Below are 27,894 nucleotides of genomic sequence, written 5' to 3'. Positions count from 1 at the left end.
AATTAAGCACATAACAGTTTTCAGCTCACTCATCTCTGCTTCCCAGCTGCTACAAAACCCCCGTGAAGTGAAGGTTCCTGCCAAGGAGTGTGCAGTCTGGCTGTCTAAGACAAGAAAGAGCTTTCGCTGCTTGGAGTATTTTCAAGGTAAAGAGCAATTAAACCCATTAAAGAAGAACATGTGGTTTTACGGAGAAAAGCAGAATGTGCCTTGTTTGAATGTAATGCTCATTTTATTTCATTTTCTTTAAGCCATCCGTTTCAATGAGCTCTTGCTTGGAAGCAGAGTTAATGAAATCAGTGGGATTTGACTGACTGCCTAATGAAAAAGATTGAGGGGGAAAATAATTCCTAAGAGCTAAACACTGGAAGAACTCAAGACGCAGCAGGTCAAAGACAGTTTGCCTCAACAGGTGTATGAAAGCCTTGGGCTTCTTTTTTTTTGATGGAATGGCCAAGTCTGAATTAATTAACTTCATTAATTAATATAAACAATGCAAGAAAAAAACTTGCATTGTTATTGATGCTCCTCTGGTTGTTCCAAATTGAATAAGAAGGGTTTTTCTAAATCTCACATGGTTTTTGAGTTAGTACAAATACTATACTCATGTTACTGAATACAGGAACTGATTTTTCTATCCTTGTTGTTTGAATAGGGGAAAGAAACTGACTAAACTAACTCTGAATATTCCTTGCCTAAGCAAGCCTCAAGAAATGTAAAGTCCCAGCACCTTATGCCCTCCGAGATGGACTGAACAAATGAGCATATTTTTAAAAAGGCAAAATTGTTCCAATAGGGAAACTTTGTTCCTTGTTTTAAAGATGGAAACATTTTAAGGGCAACTAAATAATCAAAAGTCTGGATACCATCCTCATTGAACTGATATTGATATGGCAGTGTAGACTCAGATAACTATTGTGGATTATCTGACATCTATTCTGGGTTATAAGACTGTGTGGAAGGACTCGGAGCAATGGGTTCAAATCACAGGAAAGGAGATTCAACCTGAACATTAGGAAGAACTTCCTAACTGGAAAAGCTTTTCAACAGTGGAACTCTCTGCCTTCGGGGCTTTTAAACAGAGGCTGAACAACCATCTGTTGGGGATGCTTTGATTGGGCTTTTCTTGCATGGCAGATGGTTGGACAAGATGGCCCATGTGGTCTCTTCCAACTCTATCAATCTATGATTCTATGAGATAACTCTAACAAAAATATTACAAAAGCCATAGGATTTAAAGTACTTTAATTTATGTACTTTAAAAAGTAATAGGGGTATTATTGCCCAAATGAGATATTGGTTTATTATTTGATACACAACAAGATTAGTACACAGCAAACAAGATAAGCAGGCTTTTGTATTTGCTCACATGTCAGACACATCCCAAGTGTCTAGGACTGTATGATGTATCAGCGAATAAGGCGTGCAGATCTGAGTAGAGTAGCCTTTTGCAGCTGACAGATGGCAATTTTGTCAGCTCCAATTGTTTCTAAGAGCAGGCCAAGGTCTTTAGGCACTGCAGTCAGTGTGCCCATCACCACTGGGTCCACCTTGACTGGCTTGTGCCAGAGTCTTTGCAGTTCGATCTTTCAATCCTCATATCGTGTAACCTTTTCTCAACAATTCTGCTGTCATCTGGGATTGCAACATCAAAGATCCATATAGCTTTTTTTTTTTTTACATGATCGTGAGGTCAGGAGTAATGTGCTCCAAAACTCTGTCAGTCTGAATTTGGATTTCTCAGAGTAGTTTATTATTATTTATTTATAAATAATATGAATATTATATATAAATATATTATATTATATATAAATATATTTATATATAATATAAATGTATATTATAATATTTATATTATATATACTTTTATTCTATATAAATATATATTCTATATAAATATAATATTTGTATTATATATACATTTATATTATAATATTTATAATATAATGGACTCAGACCATGAACTTGTATGGCATGTTTCTACGTTTTTAACTTTTTAAATCTGTTTTAACTCTGTTTAATATGTGGCAATTTTTGAAATGTTTAAGTGATTGTGTTGAGGCATAACGTTGGGCCATTGTAAGCTGCCTTGAGTCCCACTGTCGGGGTAGAGAAGAGCGGGGTACAAGTATGGCAAACACACACACATACATACACACTAGCTGTCCCCTGCCATGCATTGCTGTGGCCCAGTCTGTGTATATATGTTTTGTGTGTATGTGGTTTTGCACATACGTTGTAAATGTATTTTTATTTTTGCTTTTTAAGTCCCCTCTGTTGTGTTTTTCAGTGTTTTTATGAGTGATGGTTACTTGTTGGCCCGATAGGTGTCTTGTGTCCAAATTTGGTGTCAATTCACCCAGTGGTTTTTGAGTTATGTTAATCACACAAACAATTATATACACATACACACACACACACACACACACTAACCATCCCCTGCCACACATTGCTGTGGCCCAGTCTGCATATGAGTGTTATGTGTGTATATATGTGTGTGCAATGTATTTGTGTAAATGTGTATGTGTGTTTGCATATATATATGTGTGTATGTGTGTGTGTGGTTTTGCGCATGCATTGTAATGTAATTTTTGTTTTTTGGCTTTTTAAGTTTTTTAAGTTGGCTTTTTAAGTTTCTTCTGCTGTGTTTTTGTGTTTTTTATGAGGGATGGCCACTCCTTAGCCTGAGTGGTGTATTGTGTCCAAATTTGGTGTCAATCCACCCAGTGGTTTTTGAGTTATGTTAATCCCACAAACTAACATTACATTATATATAGAGAGAGAGAGAGAGAGAGATAAAAATACATTTATATTATATTTATATAATATATACATTTATATATTTATATAATATACAAATATATATTATATATAACTATAATATATTATATTATAAATATTATGAGGTCAGGAGTATTGTTATTATTAGCAGTATTAGTATTAGGTCTATCTTTTTCTCTCCACAAGGAGACACAAAGCAGATTTGAGGCTTTTGCTTATTCCCTTCCAAAGCTTTTCTGTCCACCCGGGAAATTGAATCCTAGAGTTGGAAGAGACCCCCAAGGACCACCCCGTCCAACCCCATGCTACCCAATCAAAGCACTTCTGGCAAATGGCCATCCAGCCTCTGTTTGGGAACCTCTAGAGAAGAACCCTCCACTGCAGAACGGCTCTTCCCATCAGGAAGTTTTTCCTAATGTGTAGGAGAGGGGTGGGCTTTCCCAAGATAGGAGGCTGGGGAGGAGGGGAGGGGTTGATTGGAACGTGAGAAGCGGCGAGGGCGCTGATTGGCTGCGACGCGCGCTGTCCTCCTCGCTCGCCTCCCCCTGGAGGGCTTGTCGCGCAAGCAGCCTACGGGACTCGTGCGCTCCGGCGGCTGCTCACTCGCGGTGGTCTCTCTCTGGTTTTCAGGCGAGCATGCTGCGCCTCGGGCTGCTCGTCGTGGCGCTGCTCGGGCTGCCCGGCGGCGCGGCTCTGGGGGAAGGCGAAGGCGGTGTGGCCCCGGCGGGAGGCAAAGGGACGGCGGCTCCCCTCAACGCCTCCCTGGACGGCGGCCCCGCTCTCCCGCCGCCGCCGCCGCCGCCTCCGTGCACGAGCAGGACGGCCGTGGCCAAGACCTTCAAGTACATCAACACGGTGGTGGCCTGCCTGGTCTTCGTGCTGGGCATCATCGGCAACTCCACGCTGCTCCGCATCATCTACAAGAACAAGTGCATGAGGAACGGGCCCAACATCCTCATCGCCAGCCTGGCCCTGGGAGACCTGCTCCTCATCGTCATCGACATCCCCATCAACCTCTACAAGGTAAAGGCAAGGGAAGGAAGGAAGGAAGGAAGGAAGGAAGGAAGGAAGGAAGGAAGGAAGGAAGGAAGGAAGGAAGGAAGGAAGGAAGGAAGGAAGGAAGGAAGGAAGGGGTGCCACTTGGCTCCTTGTGGGATCTGTCCCAAAAAGCAATGTAGGGATGATTGGGGGGAGAGGAGGCGCTTCCATTCAAACGTGTTAGACACTGCTTCTTAAACTGGGGTCACGAATCTCTTAGCAGCAACATGCAGTGTTTACGTGGGCATATCCAGTTCCAGGGCTTCTGAAACTTTTCCCACTTGAAGATAAAATGAGTGGGAAAGGACTGAAGTTGGCTTCTGCGACTAAAGACGTTTTTGCCCTGGGATTTTTTTATTATTATTATTATTATTAATTATGATGATGTTGTTTTTATTGCTTTTGTGATGTCTTACACTGTTTAATGTGTTTTTATCTATATTATGTTTTATGTATACTGATTTGTTGGAAACTGCCTTGAGTCACCAATTGGCTGAGAAAGACAATATACAAATACAGTAAATAAATAAATTATTATTATTATTATTATTATTATTATTATTATTGCCTTTCCCAAAGTGTTGGTGTTGTTTGCATCTAACAGTACATGCAACCAGAATTCAGAGTATTATAGAATCATAGAGTTGGGAGAGACTTCATGGGCCATCCAGCCCAACTCCCTGCCAAGAAGCAGAAAAATCACATTTGAAGCACTCCCGACAGATGGCCATCCAGCCTCTGTTTTAAAGCCTCAAAAAAGGAGCCCCCGTGACATTCCAGGGCAGAGAGTTCCACTGCTGAACAGCTCTCACAGATAGAAAGTTATTCCTAATGTTATCAGAGCATGGATGTGAGGTCCAGAGAGAGAAAACTGTTTCTGAGACCTGGCAATAATCTTTGCAATGTATGGAGGGCCACTCCTTAAGTCAGTGTTTCTCAACCTTCCTAATGCTGAGACCCAGTAATACAGTTCCTCATGTTGTGGTGACCCCCAACCATACGATTATTTTCATTGCTACTTCATAACTGTAATTTTGCTGCTGTTATGAATTGTCATGTCAATATCTGATATGCAGGATGTATTTTCATTCACTGGACCAAATTTTGCACAACTACTCAATACGTCCAAATTTGAATGCTGGTGGGGTTGGGGATGGGGGATTGATTTGGTCATTTGGGAGTTGTAGTTGAGCATTCCGAACCCCACCAACAAACTTCCCACACAGGATCCCCATGCCTTGAAAGGACTTCCTGTGTTTTCTAAGTGTTGCTCTTTATTTACTGTCCCCAGGAAAATGAACAAAATCTGGCTACTAGTATTAAAAAAATAAACTCTAAAATCACAACACTCAGAAAACAAGGGAATTCCAGACAGGAAACAATCAGGGCCAGCTAATTACCTCCCAAAAAAGGATTTCCCCAGGCAGGAAGCAGCCAAACCTTGAGGCTACAAGGCTATTCAGTGCCAATCAAGGTGGCCAACTGCAATATTCACACTTGCCTCAAGCAGACAAAAGTTCTTTCTTCCACTCTGGACCTTCCACAGATACATAAACCCAATTTTCCTAGTTTCCAACAGACCTCACAACCTCTGAGGATGCCTGCCATAGATGTGGGCGAAACACCAGGAGAGAATGCTTCTGGAACATGGCCATACAGCCCAGAAAACTCACAGCAACCCAGAAATGGATTGGTTTGTGTCCTTTGTTTCTCATTGAGGGAAACAGATGTTATACTGGATGCGCATAAAATTTTTAATGAAGAATAGAGTAAAAAAATAAGCAAACTGATGTCTTTTGGTATCAGATTTAAAACTAAATCAAACTGGAAATATCCATGAAAGACAGAATTATCAATGCATCTCACCAGCTCAAATCATCCTGAACAATGCTCAGAGATGAGCATTGACAGAAGTGCAAAGGGGAACCAACTGCTGAGATAGGAATCCCCTTGATAATACTCTGTAGGCCTTTTGATTTCCAGAATCTTTGAGGATACACTTCTCATAATCCCATATCACTGGTTACGCTAGCTGAGGCTTCTGGGAGTTGAACTCCAAAGTCTTTGTTTCATGGCAGGTCAAGTTAGCCAATCTTTGGGGAATAAAAAATACATTGTTCCCTTTGTCACAGAGGGTGACTAGATATTTGTGGCTTGGCTGACTTGCACGAGTCACTTACGGTTTTATCAGTGTGGCTGAGGATAATATTTCAGATAGTTCTAGTCCTATCTATTCCTGAGAAATTGATATAGCTGAATTATTCGGATCTAACAGACTACAATTAACTGACCCCTATTGTTGTATAATGTAATGTAAGCAATCTGGGGGCATCAGACATGTTCAGTTGTTGCATTCATTGGTTAAACCAGTTAAATCCCACAGGGATGAAATAACAACTGGATTTAGGTTTACACATAGGTAAAGGTTTCCCCTGACATTAAGTCTAGTTTGTCCGACTCTAAGAGTTGGTGCTCATCTCCCTTTCTAAGCTGAAGAGCCGGCATTGTCTGTAGACACCTCCAAGGTCATGTGGCCGGCATGACTTCATGGAGGTAACGTTATCTTACTGCAGAACCGATACCTATTGATCTAATCACACTTGCATGTTTTCAAACAGCTAGATTGGTAGAAGCTCGGCCTAACAGCAGGAGTTCACCCCACTCCCCGGATTCGAACTGGCAACCTTTCAGTCAGCAAGTTCAGTAGCTCAGTGGTTTAACCCACTGTGCCACTGGGGGGGGGGGGTGCTAACAGATGAATATTGTAGTCAAAATAGCAACGCAAGCATAAAGTCATCTATTTCAGTGCCCTTTCCCAAACATAAATAAAAATGGAACTGAAGCCAAGCCTCCATCATCATTGACCATTGAGCAAACTGGTTGTTCGTGTTGGAATCTGTAGTCCCAAGAAGAATTTGCGAGACCAGTGTTACATTAAAGACAAATTGAGGGTGCAGCTACACTCTAGAATTAATGCATTTTGACCCCACGTTAACTGTTACGGCTCAATGCCATGGAATACTGGGAGTGGTAGTTTTACAAGGTCTGCAACTTTCTCTGCCAAAGAGTGCTGATGCCGTATGAAACTCCAAGGACTCCATAGTAATGAGCCATGGTAGTTACAGTGATGTCAAGCTGCATTCATTCTACAGTTTAGATGCACCCTGAATCAGCCTAATTCTAGGAGACGCCGGTGGCGAAATGGGTTAAAGCCTTGTGCAGGCTGAACTGCTGACTGAAAGGTTGACGGTTTGAGTCCAGGGAACCCACTCAGGGATATGAGAGAAGCCTCTCACAGGATGGTAAAACATCCAGGCATCCCCTGAGCAATGTCCTTGCAGACAGTCAGTTCTCTCACACCAGAACCAACTTGCAGTATATTCTCATGTCAATCCTGGCATGAAAAAAAGCATAATTCTTATTCTTTCATCTTGCCACTCTCCATGTGTATCCTACTAACACCTTTCTGTTTTCATCCCAGTCTGGATGATCCATCAACTGTAGCTGAAAAACAAATCTATTTAATACAGACAAAAGCTCACCAGATCCCTTCCTGCTCCCAGTCTCCACATTCCCCAGAGATCTTACAGATACCCCAAAACATCATAACAAGAAAGTTTGTTTCCTGTGTGGCAGCTTTATATTTTCCATACCAAACTTGAACAGGTGGTTGAAAAAAAATCCTTGGCCTTAAGTTGTTTTGTTGTTGTTGAATCCCGAGAATTTTTAGCCACTTTTTCTTGATAGCTAACATTTACGCTTTGTCAGATAAAATTAGCATTCCCATTGTTGCATATGTATGCAAATACGCTCCTCCCATGACGTCCTCGCATTTAGAGCCAGGAATGGGTTGCATTTCCTGTACAAGCTTCCTGGCTTAGCTCATGAGTTCTGCCCCCCACTCCACCCCACTCCATGTGCTTGGCTTTGCTGCAAAGCTCATGCAGAAGTGACTCAACCAAGGTGTTTCCAATATGTACTCTCAACCTTCTGATATCAAGCTTTTGGGGGAGTGTTATGACACTGAAGAGATAGTTTCAATGCAGTAAAATATACTTATTTGGGATGTCTACTCTCAGAATCTCTTCAGTAGCTCCACTGACCTTGGGATTCTGAGAGTTATACCTTTAAAAAGGAGTATTTCCAAGCTTTGGGTGTTTTATCGAAGTCTACCGGGGTCTTTTGTTGACTGTATTGACTATTCTAAAATCTTTGACTGTGTGGATCATAATAAATTGTGGCAAGTTCTTGGTGGTATGGGGATACCAAGACTCTTTGGCTGTCTCCTGAGGAATCTGTATAACAACCAAGTAGCAACAATAAGAACAGATCATGGAACAACCGACTAGTTCAAGATTGGAAAAACAGTACGGCAGGGCTGTGTACTCTCACCCTCATGCGACGTGCTCTGTATACCATATAGGTAACAGGCAGTGAAGCAGCTCTGCGTTGTAGGTTTACCCAACTTTGTAAAATCAAAATTTGAAAAATCAAGTTCTTTTTTTCAAATATTTTCAAGCTGTGATTGATTGAATCCTTGGATGCCGAATCCGTGGATAGGAAGGCCTGACTGTAAGTCAGAAACAGTAAAGTCTCTTTCATTAGATATTTTTGAACAGAGGATGAATGGCCATATGTCAGGGAAAGTACAGTAGCAGATTTCCTACATCAGAAGAAAATTGGACCAGGTGACTTCAAATGTTGTTTGTTCCTTTCCTCTGCAACCAGCTCTTGCTCTCTCCTTAATGGGCCCTTAATCTCTCATCTCTGTCAAGGGTCAAATATAAACTCTCAGATCTGTCTTAGTCTGAGATTACCAAGAGTGTGCTCATCGGGAGACATGTAATTTAATTTAATCAGTTATCTTAGGAAGTCTTGGAACAGATTTCTTTTCTCTTCATTCTGCACATGCCCACTTTTCCCAGGGGAGGTGGAGGTGGGATAGAAGAATAAAGTTATTATTATTATTATTATTATTATTATTATTATTATTATTATTTTATCATATCAGAAGTGGCTTAGGAATATACTGCAAGTTACTTCTGGTTTGAGATAATTGGCTGTCTTCAAGAACGTTGCCCAGGGGATGCCCAGATGTGTTACCATCCTGAGGGAGGTTTCTCTCATGTCCCTGCATAGGAAGCTGGAGCTGACAGATGGGAGCTCATCCCATCTCGTGGATTCGAATCACCAACCAGGTCTTCAGGTCAGCAGTTCGGCCTGCACAATGCTTTAACCCATTGTGCCACAGTGGCTCGCACAAAAGTGCTTAAAATGTATAATACAAAAGCAAGGAAGAAAAGGGTTAAAAGGCATAACTGGACTTGAGTCTAGCATGAGTTTTTGTGAATTACATCCCAAGGAATAAACTTCTGTATCCAACTGAGCCATCAAGGAATACAGGGTCTATATGCTGTATTTCAGGACAGAAGGCAATGGGAAGCCGCTTCGGAGTATCCCTTGCCTAAGAAAACCCTATGAAACACATACGAATGCTATGACACATGCATCAAACTGGCATAAAGCTGATACTATTAAACTGGTTGATTAAATCCTAGTAAATGCAGGAGAAATGTGAGACATTGCTGTTTTGATCCACGTGTACTGGGAAGGAGAGTTTGCTCTTAAGGAGTCTGGACTGGTTATGACTCCATACTACAGCTTGCAGGCATTGGAGGACCTGCATGTTCTGTTACAGAAAAGTACAGGCAATGCTTGGCATTTGCAATAGCTTTATAGATTATATCCATGCTCATAAACCTTTGTGTATCTCTTATTCCATTCCACTGAGGCTTATCTGTAGACTGTTATCACCCCTCTTCTGTCTCCTGCTCCCACGTCTGTCTCTTCTGCCCCTTGCCTTGCAGAGCACCAACAGCCACTGTCTCCTCCTCCTCTAAATTAATCAATGTCCTTCTCCAAATCCAGATGTCATCAGCAAAAAAGACTTTTTACAAACAGCCTTAGACTTCCTCTTTTCCTCCCTTTCCTACTACAAATTGTCACTTCCCAATGCCTACCTCCTGTTGCCATTTGGACCTGTTTAGTAGGGTTGGGTGTTTTTAAGCCCTCCTAAACACTAAGAACATCTCAAATCTGAAAAAGATATATATTTAGGCTACAGCTCTAGAAGTGGCTATGAGATAACGGTGACTTTTAGGCTCTAGTCAAAAAAGACTCCCACTCTACCCAAGGCCTTATTCTAAAAGTTGCTGGTGAGGGACAACACTGCAGTAATCCAGGCTAAAAGCTATCCAGTTTTCTCTTGGAACAGCTCTGTGCAACAATTCTAGGCTAACTGGTTTGATGACTGCAGTGAATGACATTTTTAATAGGGTGATGACTGAGCTATAAGCTATGCCGTTCAGATTATTTTGTTTGCATAATTTATACACTGACTCCATTACTGCAGTGGCAATTTGCACATTGTCAGTTATATCCAAGCCGTGTAACGACACTACAATTGCATCACCTTATAAAGTCAGATAGTTGCAATTGTAGTATTGTTAGATGGCTTTGATTCAAATATTATTTGTTTGCCTTCTCCCTAAACTGGGACTCCAGTGGCTTATAATAGAATTGACTGTAAGGGCATTGGAAAGACCATCAGTGCTATCCTATGAAAACACAGTTAAATGACTGAAATAAAAATACACCAGTTTAAAAAGAACCCTATCTGTCCTCTGGTTGATCCCTGTATGTGCATGGTCCCCTTTGAATATACAGTTGGACCTCTGTTTACACAGGGATCAAAGGTACAGGAACCCTGGAAAAGTGGGAAAACCACAAATATTTCTAGGTTCCTCAAACACATTTTTAAAAACCCTGTTCTGACAGGGAGGCTGAGTCCAGCTACATGTGGACAGGAATAGCCAAGAGGATGGAGCGGTAGAGAGGAAAGAGTGAGATCAGAGTGGGCACAGGTCTCAGGATAGTATACAGAATACTTCTGCTATTTAAGTTGCTTACTGCCTCCTCCCTTTTCACTGCTTATACCCTCCTCCTGCTGCCACACATGAAACACAAATTAATTTAATGCTGAGATTTGGGTCCCAAGTCCAAGACACCTCAGTATGCATGTATATGCAAATACAGGTACTCCAAAATCTAAAAAATACATTCTGAAATCCAAAATATCTCTGACTCCAAGCATTTCAGATAAGGGATACTCAACATGTATTGATTCCTGGCTCAGTAGGGACAAGAAGCATATACATAAAATGAAGTCATGGATGAAATGTGGATTCTGGAGAGTGTAGTTTTAAAAGGTGACTTTTCCAAGATCTGGTCAAGAAAATAGCATTGTCAGCTTGTAACCCAAATGCTAATTTTAGATCATCCGGTGTATTACATCCAACATGAACTGATTTCCCCTCTCAGCATGCAGGGCTTTCCTTCCTTTTCGCTTGCAGTGCTCAAGTGCGGTGGAGAGTTGAGGGGCTCTACAGAGCAGATCTAGTTGGCTCGGGGCTGCAGAGAAGGAGGAATCTGTTCTTCTGATAGGTCAATTCTGTTGGAAGGTGTACAACATCAGATACAATAAGTTGAAAGCCTTAACTGACTTAATTAATCAGATTAATCAACTCAAACTTGACATAATTAATCAGTAAATGCCAACTCTAATCAATACATGGATGTTTAATAAAAAATTTAAAGGATGGCTTTCATTCTGACATGTTTTTATATTGGGTAATGGAAATGAAACATACTAAGACCTTTCTACCTGTCGCTTAGGTAATAAATTTTAAATTATTCCACATTTCCATTATTATTATTATTATTATTATTATTATTATTATGCTGTTTGAGTTTAATTACTTAGGCAGGGTGGGCAGCTTTGTCAGGTCCAGGAGCCAAACTCCCCACTCCAAAAAGCCATCACAACCCCATCAACTGCGATTGCCTTATTTAAAAGTTTGTCCCTTACAGGGCAGGCAGGTCAACCTCATTGTAAGGAATGTCCCCTATTTGAAAGTTGGAATGCTTTTCCTTTTATATAGACTGAACAGGATGCCTAAAACATCCCTTATTTTTAGATGTGTCCCAATCAGGCAGACAGAAATTTCCATGCCGTACAATTTATGGATGTGAACAATATTCAAGAGAATTGCATGGCTAATTTAACTAAAATCAATGCTTTCATTTGATATCTAAGTAGAACACAAACTTATTATTAGCTACTGAAATTAAACTGTTTATACAACAAGGCAAATATTATAATTACCATCACTGAAAACTGTCAGGACAAGTCTCATGCTAGGAATATAGTAATAGAGGTGTATAACTTATTTCTCAAAAATAGACCAAAAAGGAAAAGAGGAGTTGCACTGCATATCAAGGAAGGGTATAAATAAACCTCATCATCATAATCATCATACATCTGTGAGGAGATCCATGTTGTAAATCCTAGAAGAGGCACCATTTTAGGTCTAATCGTAACCAACAGTGATGACCTGGTAAATAAGACTGCAGTAGTTCAGTAGCTAATTATGTCATATTTGTTTAGGTGGGAGTGGGAGTGACCATATTCTTGCAGAGTTTGTTTTACAGCGGAAAGGGGAAGTCAAGCATGGTCAAATTCACACACTCAAAGGCTGACTTCAGTAAACTTAGGGACAAAGCTGAGTATGATTCTATGGTCAGGAATAGTAAAAGATGGTGTTCATGATAGATGGCAGCTTTTGGAAAGGGAAATATTGGGAGGAACAATTTCAAAGTGTTTCAATAAGGAGGAAAAATAGGAGGTACCTTAAAAAAACACAATTGATATCTAAGGAACTTTCCGTTGAGCTAAGATTTAAAGGGGACATGTAGAAGTCATGGGAAAAGGGAGAAATCGCCAAGGAGGAACTCAAAGGACTAGCCAGTATGTGTAGGGAGAAAGCTAGAAAACACAAAGTGCAGAAAAATCTCAAGCTTGCTAGAGAGGTTAAAAGCAATAAAAATGACTTTTTTGTTATGTTCTTAACAAAAGAAAGAACAAGGAATTAGTAGGGCTGCTACACACAGGTGATGGTGAAATGCTAACAGGGGACAGAGAATAGGCAGAACTACTCAATGCATCCTTTGCCTCAGTCTTCTCCCAAAAGGTTAACAGTGCTCAACTGAGGAAGATGGAGTAGAGCAATGGTTCTCAACCTGTGCGTCCCCAGATGTTTTGGCCTTCAACTCCCAGAAATCCTAACAGCTGGTAAACTGAGATTTCTGGGGGTTTAGGTCAAAACACTTGGGGAACCACAGGTTGAGAACCACTGGAGTAGAGGATGCAGCAAGGGAAATGCAGCACAGAATAGATAAAATGGCAGTAAAGGAATATCTGGCTAATCTAAATGAATTCAAGTATTCAGATCAAGATGGATTACATCCAAGGATATTAAAGGAATTGGCAAAGTCATTTCAGAAACAATAGCAACCATCTTCAAGAATTCCTGGGGAACAGTAGAAGTTCCAGCAGACTGGAACAAAGCAAATGTTGTCCACATCTTCAAAAAGGAAAGTTGCAGTCCCCAGAGCTTTCTGGGATCAAAGTTTTCTTTTGAGCAAGGCCAAAAAAGATGTCGTTTTAACATACTTTTACTCCTGGATTTCATGGACAGAAGGTAATGACAACTCATTATTTCCATGTGAGTGGACAGTAGATCCATTCTATGTTTAGTCCAGTTTTTTGTGGAGTTAATCAGGATGCTGAACCATAGTTCAAAAATAGATACAAACAGGTCTTTAAAAACTTGGAAAGGATTCATCACCTAACTAAGTGGTTCTCAATTTGTGGGTCCCCAGGTGCTTTCACCTACAGCTCCCAGAAATCCCAGCCAGTTTACCAGCTGTTGGGATTTCTGGGAGTTGAAGGCCAACACATCTGAGGACCCGCAAGTTGAGAACAACTGACCTAACTGGAAGCTAATAGGTACACTGGTTAAAAATGTTGAGGTTCCAGGATTACAAAGTCAGGGTGGAACCTCTATTTTGCCTACCTTATTCATAGAACCTAATAATATAATTAATGAAATGATGAAATGAAACTTTATTTATAGCCAGCTCACAACAATGGCAAACATTCAATGCCAGCTGTAATATATAAGCAAATCAATAAAAAAATCAAGAACAACTCAATAAATTATAAACAAATGTAATCCACATAATTACTAACATATTGAATCCTTAAAATATAATTTAAAATATCTAAAATTTGGCTAAAATTGTTGGGGGAGAGATGGAAAGCAGCAAGTATAATCCCCACCCTTCAGAATAGGGAGAAAAGTAAGCATATATGATTGTATGTACATGATTCCTGTTTATTATTTATTTATTTACTTCATTGATACCCTGCCTTTCTCACCCTGCTGTTTTTTTATTAGTGCATACCAACAGCAGAAAGAAAAACATCTGTACTGGCTTGATCCATATTCCGCAGATCTTTGTGACCACTGTCCCAGCTTCCAGCTGGTTCAAGCAATGCCATTGTAGGCACTCCAAAGTGAACTGGCTCTTAAATCCACATCCTGGCATGGATTAAATGGCTGTATAGAAGCAGTCATCATATTCTAAGGATTAAAATTGCACAAACTATTTGCAGCATGCTGTAGTTAACAGTCGGTTATTTTATCTCTACAGCTTCATGCAGAAAACTGGCCTTTTGGAGTTGAAATATGTAAATTGTTCCCGTTTATTCAAAAGACATCAGTGGGCATCACCGTCTTAAGTTTATGTGCTCTCAGTATTGACAGGTGAGATCAATTCTTTTTTCCCTCTTTCCTCCTCCTCTTCTTTTAATCCCAATATGCAGATGTGGTGCAAGGTAAATAGAAGATCCAGAAAACACTGGTGAATATCAGAGAAAGGACTGAGAGGAGGATGGTGGTATGTGGGAAAGGAAGGCAGGAAGGAATTTATTTTAGAGTAAAGTGGAATCCTGCCACTTTCTCACTGAAGATCTAAACTGCTCTTCTGCCTTCTGGCTGCTTGCGCTCAGAGATCTCTTCACTTTCCTAAGAACTGTACAACATGTGTCTACTGACTGAGGAAATACTGCTGAAAAATGATGACACTGTGCTAAATCTTAAAGCAGGGATACAGTACCGTTGGCCCTCCAGATAACTTGGATTACAACTCCCATCAGCCTCCACCCAGCATGGTCAGCAAGGAGAAATGATGAAAAGTGTAACTCAAAATATCTGGAGTTTGCCTCCCCTGCCCTGCAGACATACATTCCTTGGTGTAACATTCCAATTAGATCAGTCTTCCTCAACCCAATGTTTTCCTGCAGCTCAGTGTGTCTTCTACACTACCATTTTCCCATCTGGCATGTCCAGTGATCAAGGGGAATATGAGCTGTAATCCAAACCACATTGAAGAAAGTCTTAATCAGTATCTAACCATTGTTTACTTCTTGTGTTTAGATATCGAGCAGTAGCTTCATGGAGCCGGATCAAGGGAATTGGTGTGCCAAAATGGACAGCAGTTGAAATTGTCTTGATCTGGGTTGTGTCCCTTGTTTTAGCTATTCCTGAAGCCATCGGCTTTGATATGATTACTATGGATTACAAGGGAGAGAAACTTAGGGTTTGCCTACTTAATCCTCGGCAAGAATCTTCTTTCATGCAGGTAAGGTGTGCTGTCTTATGGACCTGTTGTTTCTTTGATATAACTATAACACCAGCCATGGCCTTGACCCTCTATTCAACCTACGAATTTAACTCTTAGGCATCTATGGTTTCTGTTCAGCCCATATATATTTATTTCCTATATTTGTACCCCATCCTTCTCACCCCCAAGGGGGACTAAGGGCGGTCTCACAACAAGCGCCATATGATGCCATCACCATCATGAAACATTCAACAAATACATTAAAAACAGTTAATTAAAAACAATTAGTTAAAACACACCAGTTAAAATACAAATCCAAGTCTGGGTCAATTCATTGTCACGAGTTGCCTAAGTCTTCTTTCCACTTGCTGCTATTCAATGGTCAAACACTTGGTCCCATAGCCAAGTCTTGAGTTTTCTTCTAAAAGACAGGAGGGAAGTGGCCAATCTGATGTCCCTGGGGAGAGAGTTCCACAGACCGGGGGGGGGGGGGGGGGCACTGCTGAGAAGGCCCTGTCCCTCATCCCCACCAATCGCGTTTGCGATGGCGGTGGGATCGAGACCACGGCCTCTCCAGATGATCTTAAACTCCGTGATGGTTCATAACAGGAGATATGTTCGGGCAGGTAGTCTGATTCCCACCTGGTTAGCTTTAACTACCGCCCAGAAGTCTCTCTGAACTTCCTATGCCTCCAGTGAGGCAGCCGGATCATGCATTGCCATGGCTCACAATATGGTCCCAATTCCCAGTGGTGTTGGTCCTAATGCCCATTCCATCCCATTCCCAGAGTGACAAGGATGCTACCACTGTGTGAGGTGGGGAGAGCTTTTCTCCTGTAAGCGGTTAAGCACCACTTTTCTGGCAGAATGGACAGACCCTATAGGCCCTTTACACACAACACCATTTAACACTATAACTCCACTTCAATAAACATGGAAAAGTCCCACGCAATCCTGTAGGCTACAGTTCTCTCTGACTGAGAACTGTAAATTTGGTTCACCCTCATCTTTCACAATGGTTAGAGGCACATGATCTTCACAAAAGTGGAAAATACAGGCCTTTTATTTTTATTTTATTACAAAGAATAATAGAGTTAGAAGAGACTGCAAGGGCCATCCACTCCAACCCCTGTCATGCAGAAATGCACAATCAACACAGGGCCCACATTTGGTAAGGGCCTGGGGATTGCATCCAGGACCCTAAAAAACCAAGAAGGCACCCACTCCCTCTCATCAAACGCCAAAAATAACCCCTTAAAGGTTTAAAAATCTTACCCAGCTGCCATAATCTTCCTCCTTGCACCTTCCTGGCATGAGGAAATGACACACGAGGAGACCGGGGGAGGAGGAGGGGGGACTCAGAGGAAGATAAGTGGCTGGGTAAGTTTTTAGAAACGTTTAAGGGGTTGTTTTGGGAGGCTTTGGGGTGATTGCATGCCATCCCAATTGTTATTGGGATGGCATGCAGTTACCCGTCCCAGGAAAGCCTGGGTTTTGGGTGGATTGCGTGGACTTAAACCCATGCTGAAACGGGTTTTTCAAGCCCACTTTGGCACGTGTTTAAGTCCTGTGTGGAAGTGCCCTGTATTCCAATCAGAATCCTTTGTGTGTCAGAATAAAGGTTATCATTTTTATTGACATGTTAAAAAATTTAAAAATTGTAATAATGCAAAAATGTTATCCCCCACCTGTTCTCTCTTAGAGTTACAAGGAAGCTAAAGATTGGTGGCTTTTCAGTTTTTATTTCTGCTTGCCACTGGCAATCACAGCACTTTTCTATACACTGATGACCTGCGAGATGTTGAGAAAGAAAAGTGGGATGCAGATCGCTTTAAATGACCATTTGAAACAGGTAAATACATTTATGACATCTCTGTTGTTTCTGAAAGGGACAAAATGCTTCTATCCTTAGTGCTTTCTTGATATTTTTGGACCACAACGCCCTCTGTTTCTTATCACTGGATATAATGGCAGGAACTTATGGGAGCTGTGGTAAATAAAACATGGATAATGTCAGGTAGACTTTTCTTAGGTTTACCAGGTTGTCTGAAGGGCACTGCTATCATACCCATACATTTCCCAGTGAAGCAGATTGTGCCGTGAACATGGATTCTTCTGACTTTTTTCTGCAGAATCCCCTTGTCCACCTATTCCAGTTTTACTAAGACTGTTAAAAATGGGAAAGGGTGTCTGTTTTGTTCCAGGGGTTGGCTTCCAATTCGGAAAGGATCCCAGGGCTTGCATTACAGCAGTGGGCAGGGCCAAAAGACAGCAGGGTGAACTCAAACTGCATGGAAGCAAATGTAATTCCTACCAATTTTGGCAAATTCCTATCAGTGATACAAAACACAGCTTAGTTCTGGGCATGTCTCTACTCAAGCGTACACCCTAGTGCAATCCCATGTGTTAATAAAGAAGATCTGTTACTATCAGCCGCATTTGGCTAATACAATGGGACAAAGTTAAAACCCTTTAGCTTGTTGAGTTGCTTACAACCAGCACCTTTACAAGACTTGCATAGGAAATATTCCTCCACATGTTCTGGACTACAACTCCCATAAGCCCCATCCAGGTTATAACATTGCCTACCCTCTTGCATCACATTTTGTTTCTACTGTCCTGTATTTCTAAGGCAGGGAAATAATATGCAAGGCATGAAAGAGATTTAAAAGATCTATCTCCTAGCTGTCCAAACATGGAAATGGTGTGCTGTGTGGGGTCTGGGAAAACATGGAGATGCCTTCTTTAAAACTACCATACTTATGACTTCCTCTTGTTCGATCAGAGTCATTACCATTAATCTTCCAGTGCAGTAGTGATATTTGTGCAGCTAAATAAAGTTAGAAAGTTTGGTGGTTGGCTGGTGTTGTTTGACTGTGTACAATTACTCTATCCAAATGCTACCAGCCACATTTCTATCTTTTTATTAATTTCTAAGTTGGAACTATTTAAGGTAGTTAGAGAGCCATGCCTAACAAAAAACAGAAATAGAATTATCTTTTGAAGCATCAGTGAGACCAAAGTCAATTCACTTGGGATCCGCCCAAAGCACCTTTAATATTTTGCCTAATCATCTTATCTTTTCATAGTCAGTCCAGAAATAGGAGTATGGGATATTTGGCATTATGGAGAATAAATAGAGTGAATCCAGGGGTTTTCAGAGATCATTTTCAAATGGTAAAATTCAGCTTCTTTGATTGTAACTCCCTCCAATCTGCCCATTATGGTTTTTGCTTTCAGAGACGTGAAGTGGCAAAAACAGTCTTCTGCTTAGTGCTAGTTTTTGCCTTATGTTGGCTACCTCTTCATCTCAGCAGAATACTCAAGTTCACTCTTTATAATGAGAATGACCCAAATAGATGTGAACTTTTGAGGTAAGATGTTATGATGGCATATACCACCATTGTTTTTTTTTTACTTTTCAACTATGCTTCTCAGAAAATTGCAGGGAATGTTGTAATGAGAAAACACAGAGCAGGATGATATAGCTGTGAATTATGGAAGATATATAGGACTCTCATTAAGCTTGTAGTTCAGTCAAGACTATGCAAGAACAGTTATTTGTTCAATTTCCCAGTCCATTGTGTGATCATTGATCATATATTCAGGGATGACAACTGCCATGGTTTTGCAGGGACATTGTCAGTGTGACCCTATGGAGGGCCATACAATATAATATAATAGCATGGCCCCTTACTTAAACATATATGCACACACTCAAAAATTGGGCAGGCACAAAAATGTTTTGGAGGGTTTTCTGTTCCATGGTGAATTATAGTGCTGCTTTCCGTCTCTTAAAGGGTGCTACTTGTAAGGTTGGTACATTTTCTCCAACTTCTTTAGACCTGTGCTGGCCTTATTTTTCAAACAAGAAGTCAAACATGTACATGAGTCTCCCATGTGGCAAAATGGCCAAGACAACTCAAAAGGTTGGCAGGTACTGTTTTGAAAAAAAGAAAACATCTCCAGTCTCCACGGGGCATGGGGACTCTCAGCACAAAAAATATCCTTGGGGCCACATTAAGCCCGTGGACCAAGGTTTGCTCACAAAAAGTACATTCTTGTACTGCTAAGTAGATCATGATGAAATAGCTTTTCCTGCTGTGCCATCATTCTAGCTACAGGCCCACTTTAAGTAAAGTGTTTTGCCTCTTCTACCTACACTTGAATATCACATGCCTCTCAAAAACTGACTAGTTTCTCTGGTGATAGCTTGCCAACTATGGACTGGTAAATATTGAAGTGTGCATGCTTGGCATGAGAGTCCCCAAAATCATACCCTTAAAGAAGTGTGAGATGTGCCAACAGTGAATATTATCTGTCTTTGTGTGTGATTATGTCCACACACACAAAGAACAGCAGTATGTAGCATTATTGTTGTGTGCCTTCAAGGCATTTCTGACATGGTGACCAGAAAGCAGGCCTGCACAACATGCAGCCTGGAGGCCAGATACAGTCCTCACAAGAATTTGGTGTGCCACAGAGCTCTGAGCCTAAGCCTTAGGGAGGTCAAATGCAGCACTACAGCAGAGTAGCAATTGTTACCTGTCATTCTTTCCAAGTGTTTTACCTCTACACATTTCCTTTATGTACCAAAGGTACCAAACTGATCTATGGTTGGCAAGGTGGAAAGAAAAGTGAGTGTCAAAGGTCACCCAATGGACTGGCTGAGTGGATATTTAAATATGAGTTTCACATTACACATTAGTAGCCCTAATTCCTGTGACTACATCCTGTGAAATCTCAGGATTTGTACTTTGATGAGAAGTGCTCTTTGGCCCCTCCCTCAACTGCAAATCCTAGGATCCTATAGGATATTGCCATGGCTGATGAAATGGAATCATAGCACTATAACTAGGGTCAAGGGGATTTTAGTCTGTCTATCTCATAGGAGTGAAAAGTTAATCTGCATTAGCAAAAGGGGTTTTTTAATCATTTTAGGTTGAGAATTTTAAGGAAAACACATGCATCTCTTTGATTCCTAGCATCACTTTCTGCATGCACAAAATTCTTTCCCCACCAATAATATACAAATAAATGTGCATGACCCATGCATTTAAAAAACATACACAAGCTTAACAGCTGTGGGAAAAGTATATGTTAAGAGCCATGTGTAAAAGATGAATATATATTGAAGAGCAACGTATATTCAGAATGCATTAAAATGTCTGTACTGGAAGGGGACAATAACCTGATGATACAGAACTTGGATGAAACAAAAAGGTGAAAGATTCAGGGACACTGAGTGTAAATAAAATGAACAGGTTTTTCACATCTCTGTTCTAACAGCAGTACTACTCCCTAACATATTTTGATTTTTTAACCCATTTTTCATGCAGCTTTTTACTGGTGTTAAACTACATTGGCATCAATATGGCATCTCTGAATTCCTGCATTAATCCCATTGCTCTGTACTTAGTGAGCAAAAGATTCAAGAACTGCTTTAAGGTAGGATATTTACATTCATTGTTAAGGTGGAATTTGACTGAAGTTGAATTCTCTACCACTACATAACTTTTACAGCAATTGTACAGAAGGCTGATTGGAACTATTTTGAAATAGTTAGTAAGGGATGGTGGGGCGGGGGTGAAAATTGAGTGGATAGCATTTTTGTTTAATATAACAACTGACAGGATCATTACTTTGTAAGATAAATAGTATTGTTTATATATTACTCCTAAAACGTTGCTTGGAGTAGGGGCATACTGTATTTTCTCATCAAAATATTTGCAAAAATTTTGATACTTTTCTCAGTATTTTTCTTTATATTTAAAAATAAAGCTAACATGAGAGTGATACGTTACGAACACATTGCTTTTAAAAATATATATGCAATCAGGAACTTATTTGGAAAAATGACAAGCAGTTCAAAGTACTTTGAAGAAACAATGTTTCATGCCACTGGGGATAGGGAGAGCAATGCACAGACAGGGTTATTATTGACTATGGAAAGGAATAAGAAAGCCAAAGTCAAAGAGACAAATTATGGGAAAGACCTGACTGTATTTGCAGAACACACTTGCTGGGTTGCAACTTCTGTATATGTGGATGAACTTGACTGATACTTCATAAATACAGTCAAGATACACCAACATTTAAACTCCTCTCTTGTCAAGATGAAGAATTGCTCATCTTTTAGTCCACAGGATGGCCCAGCAGGCATCAGTGCATATTTCACACTTCACAACACATTGTCCACAATGCAGAAATAACGCGATTAAGCATGAACTGTACACTAGGTTGTGTGCCATGGGATGCAATTCACAGGTGTCTTTGTGATTTCTATGTTAAGAAATACAACATTTAGCATAACAATCCCACAGGACCTGTCTGTCTGTCGGTCGATCTCTGTCTTGTTTGTTTGTTCAGAGCTTTGCTCACTTGCACTTTTAGACTGCCTAATTGAAAGAGTGCTCTGGGGAGTAAATAATACATGAAAATATAAAGTACAAAAAAGAAAAGTAATGATACATAATAAAACCAAGATAGAAATCAGCAGCAATCATAAAAATATAATTGTCCATAAAACTGAAATAAAACTATCAGGAGGAAGCTAAGAGACTATTAGACAAGACAGAGATTGTTTGGGTCAGTCGCAAGGCCAAACAGGGTTATAGGGTTACAGCCTGTGCTGAATGAGGTTACACTCCTCTTGAAGACACAGGTTCGGAGCTTGGTAGTGATCCTGGGCACATCACTGAGCCTGGAACCCCAGGTTTCGGCAGTGGCCAGGGGAGCTTTTGCACAACGAAAACTTGTGTGCCAGTTGTTGCGCCTGTACCTTGGGAAGTCAGACTTGGCCACAGTGGTCCACGCTCTGGTTATATCCCGTATAGATTACTGCAATGCCCTCTACATGGGGTTGCCTTTGAAGATGTTTCAGAAGCTTCAATTGATCCAATGGGCAACAGCCAGGTTGCTCATTGGAGCGACATTCAGGGAGCATACAACCCTCCTTGTTACGTCAGCTCCACTGGTTGCCAGTCTGCTACCAAGCACAATTCAAAGTTTACTTGTCCAAACATATCTTCCTCTATGAACCACCTTGGAGATTAAGATTGTCTGTGAAGGCCCTGCTCTCAGTCCCACCTTCTTTGCAAGAGCGACTGGTGGGGATGAGAGACAGGGCCTTCCCAGTGGTGGCCTTCAGCTGTATAACTCCGTCCCCAGTAACATTAAATCAGCCCTCTCCCTCCAAGCCTTCAGAAGCAGAGTTAAAACCTGGCTCTGGGATCAGGCTTTTGAAAAATAGCACAGTGCCTATCCTTCTTCTTTGTCTTTTTTCCTTTTGTAGTGGAAAGACCACATCACTTTTTAACTACTAGTGTATATAATCTCAATAAAAATCAGTTAAAAAAAAGAAAAATAGCACAGTGCAAGAATCTAATTGGAGTATGTGCAATAACTACGGAACTGCCTTAGACTACAATTTCTAGATGGGATGATTTTAACATTGAATGTAATTTTAAAAGATTTAATATGTATTCATTTTAATTTAATTGATTTTAAACTTAATGTTTGTATATATTTAAGGCACCAAATAATTGCCATATATAAGCTGCCTTGAGTCCCCCTTGGGGTAGAAAAAGATGGGGTATAAATAGGGTTAATAATAAATAATAAATAAAAATATTAAGTTCTAAAAACACTAAAAACAATCCTTAAAAATACTTGTAAAAATAAAATGTGCTTCACTTGGGACTATAAATATTATAATGTAGGCTTGGAGGGAGGAATATAGGAATGTCTTAGAAGATGCCATGGGAAACAGGAGGGCAGATGTAAGAGGAGATACTCTTAAAGAACACCCAGAACTGAGAATCCCAAGAATTACCATTTTATGTATCTCTCAGTAAAGCATTTATCCACATCCTTAGAAAACTAAAAATCTTATGGTCCTTTGAAAGTACCCAGAAGAGGCATAGTTTCTTAAACTTTGTGGAATAGAAATACTTTAAAAAAAAACGAGCATTCATACTATCTGTAATACAGAAATCATTTTTTTTAGCTTTCCTGACTCTTGTGTGATTTATCTTTTTTGCGCTTGTTTTATTTAATGTGTGTTTTCCTTTTCTTTTGATTCCCGAATCCTTATTGTTATCAGTATATCAACTGTTTTTGTTGCTGTTGTTTTGCTTTTGTGTATACTATATTGAACTTTTCCACAAGTCTCTACTTGCATAAATGTTGGATTTCATGGCACTATTATCACTGTTCTACTTTGGCCTGATAAAGCCATTGGTCCTTGGGAATCCAAAAGCATGTGATTTACTGTTAAACCCAATCCCTGATACTGCCATCCACACATTGAAATGGCTGGGTTCTGCCTATCTTGCTGACCCTGCACATGGAAAAAGGAACAGCACCCTACAAAGGCATATGTGGGATTTCATCTTCTGACCTAGCAACTTTTTTTCCAGGACTCCATGACTACATTCACCAGTGTTGTTGGTGTTGAGGTGCACCATAATTATTGACTCCTTGCCCCAGTTAATCTACATGGTGCAGGATGGCTACAACCTTCACACAGGCAAGCAATTCATCATGGGATTAGTACATTCATCAAAACCCATCTCTTCTACATTCAAATAATCCATGTCATTGGCATGAGAGAGTCCATTCTAAAGAGTCATTTCTCCCTTCCACATGATGTTCACTTCCTTTGTTGAAATCCTCATTCATTTTCCATGGCACCAAACAAATTGCAACCCTTAGAGTGAGATTTCTGCACCACATCCCTGAAGATTTCATGTACATATCTTTTGTGTCTTGCCTTGCTTAGCTTATGCAGACGTATCTGCATATCTCTCTTTGTAGAGAGATAAAGCAAGAATACACACTCGAAGTAGTCTGATTGTGTTATCTGTGTGATTCATTCTCCATAGCACAAATGTTGTTCCCTCCTGAAATTCCACCTTCAAGCGTCAAGTCAATATCATATTTCACCACTCAGCATTATAGAACTAACTTTCTCTCATTTTGGAAGGGGCATGATTTTAGCGTGTTAATTCATTTGTTATTGTAGTATAATAATTTGTTTAACTGTATTTGATACGTATTGTGGTTTTAATTATACTTAAGTTTGAATCATGTGTGAACTGCCTTGGGCTCCAACATTGGGAGAAAACTAGCCATTTAATTAATTAAATGTCCATAAATCTCCCACAAATTCAGCTTCATTTATTTTTTAGTCCTGTATAAGCAAAAATAATGAAATATGTTACGTCTGTATAAGAAACATATTATGAAGCTGGGTGCTGTAAGCATGAAAAGTTTAGGTTTAGTTTTTGCTAAAAGCCATTTGAATATTCAACTAGGATTCTGGGACACCAAAGATCAAATCTCCTTTCAATTATAGAAACCCATGGGGTAACCTTAGTCAAGACCGTGGTCTATAGCTGATACCAGGCTATATGCCCATTTTTAATGTTGTGTAAGCAGGCAGGGAAGTTGCTCACTCAAATATGTCACATTTGTTCACTCAAATATGTCAGGCCTGTAACGTCACTCTTTCATGTAGGTGTCACATACACCTTATATATCTAGCCTGAAGACAGTTTTATCTATAGAAATTAAAATGTAATGTTCGTTTATGGGATTAACAGAACTCAAAAACCACTGGACAAATTGACACCAAATTTGGACACAATACACCTATCAGGCCAACAAGTTACCATCACTGTTAAAAACACTGGAAAACACAGAAAAAGAGACTTAAAAAGCCAAAAAACAAAAAATATGCACAAAACCACACATGCACAAAACCATATATATATATATATATATATATATATATATATACACACACACACACACACACACACACATACATATAAACAGATAGGGCCACAACAACGCATGGCAAGGGATGGCTAATATACAATATTGATAATAATTTTTATGCATAAAACATAATTTACATACACTGAATAATCAGAAGGCATTTTGGAGTTTGGAATTCTCAATAAGGGATACTCAGCCTGTACTTGTTATAAAGAGTAATACTCAGATTGTTGATATGGATGTAACCCCAAGATCCAGATGTACTCTGTGTTGAAGCAATTGGTTTAAGGCACTGTGATTTATTTATGACCCCTCAGTACTGTCAACCAAAGTAGAAGGTTTACTGACTAGAGGCCCATTAAGACATCCTTAAGAGATGGAATCTCTGCATGTGAGACTACAAAGTGCAGGTAAGAATATTCAGGGAGGAAATGTGGCCCACGCTTTCCAGTAGTTATTGCATAGATCCTCCTTCTGTTTGATACCCTGCGAACTAATGAGACAGGCTACAACCACAAACATCTTTCTCCTAATGAACTAAAAATGGTTCTGGATTCACTCTGTGAAATAGGCAACAATAATTCTGTATTTTACTGTGTTCTACCAATCCTTCTAAATAGACATTCTCTTCCCTTTCAATAGTCATGCCTCTGTTGCTGGTGCCAGTCCAAAGATATGCTCTCCCTGGAAGAAAAACAGTCCTGCTTAAAATTCAGAGCCAATGATCACGGATATGACAATTTCCGCTCCAGCAACAAATACAGTTCATCTTAAAGAAGCAACCGTGCTCTCAGTGTTATTTTTGTCAGTGGATGGATGACAAAGGACTATTATAAAGACATCACATTTTGGCAGGGTGGGGAAGGATTGGGGGTTGCATAATATTCAAATCACTTCCAGTCTCTATCCAAGGATCACAACTATTTCACACAAAAATATTCCTGCAAGAGGCAGACAAATCCTTGTCAAAGCACTTAAACTCTTCAGAATGAGCACTTCCAGATCATCTCCAGGGCTTGTAAATGAAATAGCTGTGTATGACCCTGGAGGCCTGAGTAATAATTCTCACTGTATACAGTATAATGTGACTATTGTTGGGAGAAAGCCAGGTTAGTCTATAAATCAATGTAATCTTTTTCTTTTCTTTTTGTTTTGTTTTTTTTTGGGGGGGGGGGGAGTCACAGAAGAGTCTGTCAGTCTAACCTATAATCCCACCTCAGATGTGAAGTATCTATATTGTAATACAGCAGGCATGCTGCTTCATGTCACAGATGAGGAACAATCAATAATTTTATCTCTGTAGATAGGAAGAGAATAAAAGAGCCCAGTTAAACAAAACAAAAAAACAAGTAATCCTTAGGTAAGAAAATATAAACCTGCAATTTGGGATAGAACAACACAGGATAGTAACAGATCTTTGCAAATCTTGGCAGAGTTACTTATTTGGTGTGCAGTTTCCAGGAAATTTTCCCTAATTTGTATCAGACTCAAATTTTATCTCCTCATTCTCCTTCCTCAAGTATAGCATTTTCTTCTCATCCCCAACTTTTAAAAAATAGTACATAGCCCTGGCAAATTGGCTCCCATTTTTTAGACCTGCCTATAATATAATTAAGAGCATCCCTATTCTCATATATATTTTTCTTGGTGTAGCAAGAAGTTACTAATACTGTCCTATGGCCGAAAAAAATCACTTCTTTTCACAGAGCTCTAGCTATCATAGATAACCTTTGTAGCTGCAGATATGAAAGAGTGGAGGATCTCAACCTTCACCTTTATGGAGCCTTCAAAGGAGACTTTAGTTCTGCTTTTGTAAATATTCTGGTTGAGACATAACTAAGCCTGGATTAGTAAGTAATAAAATACGGGCTGGTCCCAGTGTTATTGTCTGTATGAGAGAGAGAGAATGCGTTTATAATACACGTGAAATGAACTGCCAGGAGCATTTGCATTTTATGTATGCATCACAGAGTACTATTTCAAAAATAATTCTATTACTTAACACAGGTTGAAGTTTATTGCCAGTATTAATAAGAGAGCCAACATAGTGTATTACTGCGAGCGTTCGATTGTGGTTGGATCTACACTGCTATATAATCCAGTTCAGTGCAGTTAATCTGCATTCTGAAACTGCATTATATGACATTGTAGGTTTAGCCTATGAGTGACAGATAAGAGTTTCAATCCCTGCTCTACTGTGGAAACCTATTGGTTGACTTTGGAGTGGTCACTATATCTTTGCCTAAGAAGAAGGTAATAGTAAGCCTTCTCTGAATAAATCATGCCAAGAAAACCTTATAATTGGGTTGTCATCAGTCCAAAGGTTCATCAGTGCAAAAGTTTCACTCTGCAGAGTGTGCTGCCTCAGAGCATCATGAAGTCTCCTTCTCTAGAGGTTTTTAAACAGGCTGGATGGCCATCTGTCGGAGGTGCTTTGATTCTGTGCTCTTGGATGTCAGGGGATTGGATGGTCCTCGTGGTTTCCTCCAATTCTTTGATTCTATGATAGCACCTTTATTCTGAGACATACAGTGGCTGATGTGAATGAAATGCCTATATAACCAAAATGCTATATAGAAGGAACAGCCAAAGAGAGCTCTGGGGCTAAATGTGTGACAGTAGTGGTGATAGTGGGTAGGATTTTTGCTAATCCTACCCACTATCACCACTACTGTCACACACTTTCCTGTGCTGGCAAAAGGTGAA

The 27,894-nt window shown here is 40.0% G+C and overlaps 1 protein-coding gene across 3 annotated transcripts; it reads left to right on the top strand.

The window, feature by feature from the left end:
• On the top strand, positions 1 to 27,795 carry EDNRB (endothelin receptor type B). Of its 3 annotated transcripts, XR_009631075.2 has the most exons (9): positions 1 to 146; positions 3,412 to 3,804; positions 14,434 to 14,546; positions 15,219 to 15,423; positions 17,108 to 17,257; positions 18,646 to 18,779; positions 20,745 to 20,853; positions 23,826 to 23,935; positions 25,831 to 25,917. XR_009631075.2 is itself a non-coding variant. In XM_060769518.2 (8 exons), exons 2-8 carry the CDS (start codon positions 3,418 to 3,420, stop codon positions 25,960 to 25,962), a joined length of 1,230 nt encoding a protein of 409 aa, XP_060625501.2. In that variant the 5' UTR covers positions 3 to 146; positions 3,412 to 3,417; the 3' UTR covers positions 25,963 to 27,795. The 3 variants fall into 3 exon arrangements, 2 of the variants coding, with proteins under 2 accessions (XP_060625501.2, XP_060625502.2); XM_060769518.2 differs by lacking the exon at positions 23,826 to 23,935 and having other exon boundaries at positions 3 to 146; positions 25,831 to 27,795; XM_060769519.2 differs by lacking the exons at positions 1 to 146; positions 23,826 to 23,935 and having other exon boundaries at positions 3,330 to 3,804; positions 25,831 to 27,795.
• Positions 27,796 to 27,894: the final 99 nt, after the last annotated feature.

This window comes from Anolis sagrei, chromosome 3 (genome assembly GCF_037176765.1).
Source record: "Anolis sagrei isolate rAnoSag1 chromosome 3, rAnoSag1.mat, whole genome shotgun sequence".
NCBI lineage: Eukaryota > Metazoa > Chordata > Lepidosauria > Squamata > Dactyloidae > Anolis > Anolis sagrei.
Note: the sequence above shows the minus strand (reverse complement) of the source record. Positions and strands in the feature narration are given on the sequence as shown.